Raw genomic sequence first — 6,018 nt, forward strand, 5'->3', positions numbered from 1 at the left:
TAGTCTCTCAAACACAGCTGGAAGCAGGCACGCAGGAAAACAAATCCAGGTTAGAATGAGAGATGGAGAGCTCCGGGAGAGATTTCTCCATGGAAAACATGAAACTGATTGCTATTTAAATGTATTGAGAAGAGATTTACAGTTCTGTGGGACAGTTTCAGGAAGAATTACTGATTGGTACATACAAAATGATGCCAAAAAGAAAAAAAAGAGGTTATTTATTAACTCCAGGGAAAACCAAAAGTTGCACATAAAAGGATATTATGTGGCTCATTACTATACAATATTTAAATAATCCTAATAATGCTGAATATTGGTTGAACCAAAAATTGTGATATAACTATATAGGGAGGATGAAGTCAGCAGAAGTGTGTTTCTGTGTAAGAGTGTGTAAAATTCAAGAGAACTAAATCCATATTTTCTATAGTTGTAAGTAAATGCCTATGTTCTAAAATGAGGAAAAAAAAAAAAAAAAAAACCCAAAATAGCAGAATAGGGAACACTCTCCAACTCAGTTTGTAAGGATAATTTAACCCTGGAAAAAAACTAGATGAGGGCAGCAGAAGACAGGAAATTATAGCCAGTTTCATTGATGAGCACAGATGCAAGAATTCTAGATACAATGTTGACAAACATATACAGTAGGACCAAGTTGGTTTTAGCTCAATGCAGTTGGTCCAATTAAAATAATGTATTAATGTAAATCATCACAATAATAGATTAAAGGAGAAAATCTACATGATTGTCTCAATAGGTACCAAAAAAGCATTTGATAAAATTCAACAGTCATTAATGTTAAAAACAATCTTAACCAACTAGGAGAAGAAGGGAACTTCTTTAATTTGATGAAAACTCTTTACTAATAAGTTACAGCAAATAGAATACTTAATGATGAAATATTAGAAGCATTTTCTTTAAAGTCAGGAAGATGACAAGGGTATCCTCTAACACCTTTCTATTTGGCATTGTTTTTGGAAAGCAAAAGCAGTAAGACAAGAAAAAGAAATAAAAGGTATCAAGATTGTAAAGGGAGAAACAAAATTTTCTTGCTCCGAGTAAGTAAGATTTGAGCCTAGAATTCTATACCCACCAAATGAGCAAATGTGAGAACAGAATTAATACAAATTCAGACATGATAGTTCTTTAAGACTTTATCTTCCATACACCCTATATTAGTCTTATAGCTGCTGGAACAAACTGCCACAAACTTAATGGTTTAAAACAACATAGATTTATTATCTTACAGTTCTGGGGGTCAAAAGTCCAAAATAATTCTTAAGGGACTAAAATAAAGGTGTTGGCAGGGCTGTGTTCCTTCCAGAGTCTGTAGGGGAGAATGTTTCCTTGCCTTTACCAGCTTGTAGAGGCCACCTGCGTTCCTTGACTTGTGGCCCTTCCTCTGTCTTCAAACCTTTGTTTCCATTGTCACATCTTCCCTCTCTATTACTCTTGTCATATCATCTTCTCTGACTCTGACCCTCCTGATTCCCTCTTATCAGGAACTTTGTGATTACATTGGGTCCACCCAGATGATACAGGATAATTTTCCCTTCTCATATCTGTAACCTTAATCACATCTGCAAAGTCCCTTTTGTCATGTAAAATCACATATTCACAGGTTTCAGGGACTGAGATGTGGACAACTTTGGGGGGGGGGCATGATTCTGCCCACCACACATCCCTTCCATGCAACCACTCGCAGGCCCCATGGTTATCTACATAGAAAAAGCCAAGATAATTTACAAACAAATTATTTAGAATATGAGAGTTTAGCAAGGTGATTCAATTGTTTTCCTATAGGCACAAAGAGTTTGAAAATATGATTTTTGAAAAGATGTCATTTACAACAGCAAGAAAGAAAATTTAAGGTACTTCATAATAAATCTAATAAAAGATGTTTAAAACCTTTATGAGAAACAGCGGGACGTTCGGCTTCCGAGAGGGGTCCTTCGTGTCATGTGCGACGAAAGAGTGAATTCAAAATGGGTGATGTTGAGAAGGGCAAGAGGATTTTTGTTCAGAAGTGTGCCCAGTGCCACACCATGGAAAAGGGAGGCAAGCACAAGACTGGGCCAAATCTGCATGGTCTGTTTGGGTGGAAGACAGGTGAGGCCCCTGGATTCTCTTACACTGATGCCAACAAGAACAAAGGTATCACCTGGGTCAATGAGACACTGAAGGAGTATTTGGAGAATCCCAAGAAGTACATCCCTGGAACAAAAATGATCTTTGCTAGTATCAAGAAGAAGACAGAAAGGGAAGACTTGATAGCTTATCTCAAAAAAGCTACTAATGAGTAATAGTTGGCCCCTGTGTTATTTGTTACAACACAAATGTCTTGTGACTTTTTTACACATACCATATTTAAATTGATCTCATACACCAGAATTCAGATCATGAATGGCATCATTTTTGTTGGACAGTCCTGAGTTAAATAAGATTAGCTATAGTTAAATAAACATGATCAAGCTTTTCAGATTTTGATAGTAATTCTGGTTTGGCAAATACTATCATTATTTCCCCCTTCTAAAGGTTTAATTGGACTTGAGGCTAGGTTGAATTAGTAACGTTCAACTTTTCACAAAGATGGTGAATGTCAACTCACAACCTATAGATGACTGGTTTTATATTTAGATTTACGTAACTGATTTTATGAATATATTTAAATACTAAGGAAATTCCTTCACTGTTTCATAGAACAGAGCAAGACTCACTTGGTTTCAGTTGGTATTCATCAGCCTGTTTAAAGGCAGGTGCTGAAAATAAGCTAGCTATGTCCACTTGATGTTTCTGGTCTTAACTGTGTAAATCTAATTAAAATTCCCTGTATCTGAAATGTTGCCTTTTAATTAACAAAAATCATTTTGATGTGGTTTATGTATAATATCAAATAAAGAATGCTGAACACTTCTCATATTTTAAGAAAAACCTTTATGAGGAAAATTATAAAAAGTGATAGAAAAATCTTAGGGAAAACCTAAATAAACATGGACATGAAGACTTATATCATAAAGATGTCAATTCTCCATAGGAATATATACATTTCATGTATTTCCAATAAAAATTCCAACATGCTTCTTGGGGAACTCGACAAGATGATCCTGAAATTTAAATAGAATCACACAAGAACAGGTAGACACACCTGAAGAAGCAGCATGGATGGAGGACTCATCGTAGTCCACAACAAGCCTAATTATAAAGTATGGTAATTATTACTGTGGTATTTGGACAGGGATAGAAAACTAAACCACAGGAACAGAATATAAAGCCCAGAAACACACTCATCTGATATACAACAGAGTGGCATTGCAGATCAGTGGAGAAAATTATAGAGTATTAAAAAATGGTGATGAATAACTGGTCATTAATTTAAGGAAAAAATAAAATTAAAAACCTTTCTCAGACCAAATTCAAAACTCCAAATGGAATTCAAGAACATAGAAGCAAAAAAAAACTTCTAGAAGAAAATATGGGAACATACCTTACGATCTTTAGCTAGAGCAAAGATTTACTATTATATGAAAAACATTATACATAATGAAAAAGACTGCTAAAGTCAGCATCAATAAAATAAAAAAGCCTGAGTATCAAAAGACATCATTAAAAAGATGAAAAGACAAGCTACAGACTGGGAAAATACTTGCAACATATATAATTGACAAAAGATTCAAATCCAGAATATACAAATAACTTATAAGTCAATAATAAAAAACAAACAAGCCAATAGAAAAATGGGTAAAAGATAAATAGCTAAATCACAGAATAAGAAATAGGAATGGCCAATGAATGAATGAAAAGATGCTCAACCTCACTATTAATCAGGGCAATGCAAACTAAACTACAACTGAGGTATCATTTCAAAACCATCAGATTGGAAAAATTTAAAAATCTGACAGTTTCAAATGTTGGTGGTCATATGGAGCAATGGGAACTCTCACACACTGCTCAACTAAGTGTAAACTGGTCCAAATACTTTGGAGATCGAGTAGGCAACATCTAAAGATGAAGAAAATGCATATGCCCTTGAATCCAGCAATTCCACTCATGTGTATACACCCTAGGCTCTTGCACATGGGCATGAGGAGATATGTACAAGACTGTTCATTGCAACATTGTTCATAATGATAAAAAAAATAGGAAACAACCTAAATTTCCATCAACAGAATGGGTACATACCTTGCGGTATATTCATATAATGAGATCCACTATGACAGAAAATTAATGAATCAGAGCTGTATCACTGTGGATAATTCTCAAAAATATAAATATGGGTGGGGAAAAAAAGCTGCACAAAGTACCATTTTTGTTAAACTTAAAAACATGAAAAACAATATGTTTGATAATATAGACATCTAGTAGAAGTATAAAAAGACATGTACGGGAATAATAACATCCAATTCAGGATGTGACTTTCTTTTGGTGGTAGAGGGAGGGGATGAGATTGGGGGGGCTAACACAAAACTTCAACTAAAGAAATAATAATGCTTTATTTCTTAAGTTGGGTGATGGGTGCACGGTATTCATCATTCTTTGTGTCTTTGAGTGAAGTATGTCACTTTAGCATGATAGGCTTATTATTCAGAAACATAGAGGGGAACAAAAGAGGAACTAGGAGTGGGGTGTTGAAGGAAGGCCCAGGGGATGCTTGCTTTTTTCATAAGCATTGTGCCCCTGGCTGACTTTTTAAACTATGCATAATCACTATTTCAATAAAAGTCAACATTACAAAAATAATGAAATTTTGGGCCAGGGCATAATATGCGATATGCTTCTGGAAGATATCCATTTTTGGATGCTTCATTTCAGTGCTACTTGAAGTATGGTCCTTGGACCAATGGGAATTGGTAATCTGGTCTGCAATGAACTAAATGTACAACTCAGACTAAATGTTTGGGAACTTAATAATAGCAATTTACAGCGTGATTTTATGTATGTGGAATCTCATAATAAAAAGATGGGGCTTGTATTTTGTATCTGTTTTTTATTTTCATTTTTTCTAGAAATAAACTTTTATTTTACAAAGGCACTGCTAAACAATGAATTAAAAAAAAAGAAAAACTAGTCCTGCACAGATAGTTGAAGATGCATTTCTCTGACTCACTGAAAACTGTTACTACGTGATTTCTTTTTTCTATAATGTGTAGGTTTTCTTGTTCTTTGGATATCTTGGCCTCTACTCCTAAAGTATTAATGTCTGTGTGGGATTCCAGAATCGTTTTCTTTAGTTCTGGGTATTTGCCTTGTATATAAAGATGTGACTATTTTCTGCATGCATTTTTCCTGCAGACACATGAAAATAGTCAAAATTTCCTGTTGGTGAAAAGCACCAAGTTTTTAAATTTAGAATCAGGTGGTAAAGTTGGTATGTTGAAGTGTAACAAAATAGGATTGCTTTCAAAGGAATACCTTTTCCAATTAACTGTTAGCGCACTAACCTGCTGCTTTCCTTAATTACATCAACTGTCACATGGTATGTGAAAACACTATACACTATAAATATAGTTTAAGGCATTTCATGAACTTGTTTTTGCATAGCAAATGGACTTCATGCTTTAGGGGAATGAAAGCTGTAAATTATTAATGTATTATCATTATAAGAAAACAAAACAAAACAAAACCTCTTCTCTAGTGCTTGCCAGCACACTTCCCGAGAAGTTTCAGCTGTGTGTGGCCTCCACGTGGGACTGCAAAGCTTGCTTAATGGTCTGTGTGACAGCAGGAGCCCAATCTGTGTGGAATTCTGCCTCTACAGGTGCAGCACAGTTGGGGCCTCTGATGTGTCCAAACATATCTGTTTGGGATCTCTTTTCCCCTCCTGAAAAGACTCCTTTTTAAAAATTATTTTTTTGAAGCTAGGATTACTTACTGATTTCCACAGTTTTCTTACACTTGCCACTTCTCAAGGGAGTTTTTTTGGCATACTCTTTTAATCTTTCTGGAAAACTATCAGAACATTGCCTATGCATGGTCTTCCATCAGAAATACCCAACCTCTTTCCATCATAATGCTTGTTAAAGG

At 35.0% G+C, this 6,018-nt stretch overlaps 1 protein-coding gene across 1 annotated transcript; it reads left to right on the forward strand.

Annotated features, from left to right (window-relative positions):
- The first annotated feature begins 1,982 nt into the window (after window positions 1-1,982).
- Window positions 1,983-2,300, forward strand: LOC119515611 (cytochrome c-like). Its single transcript, XM_037811692.1, has one exon. It carries the CDS (start codon window positions 1,983-1,985, stop codon window positions 2,298-2,300), a length of 318 nt encoding a protein of 105 aa, XP_037667620.1.
- Window positions 2,301-6,018: the final 3,718 nt, after the last annotated feature.

This window comes from Choloepus didactylus, chromosome 19 (assembly GCF_015220235.1).
Source record: "Choloepus didactylus isolate mChoDid1 chromosome 19, mChoDid1.pri, whole genome shotgun sequence".
Taxonomy (NCBI): domain Eukaryota; kingdom Metazoa; phylum Chordata; class Mammalia; order Pilosa; family Megalonychidae; genus Choloepus; species Choloepus didactylus.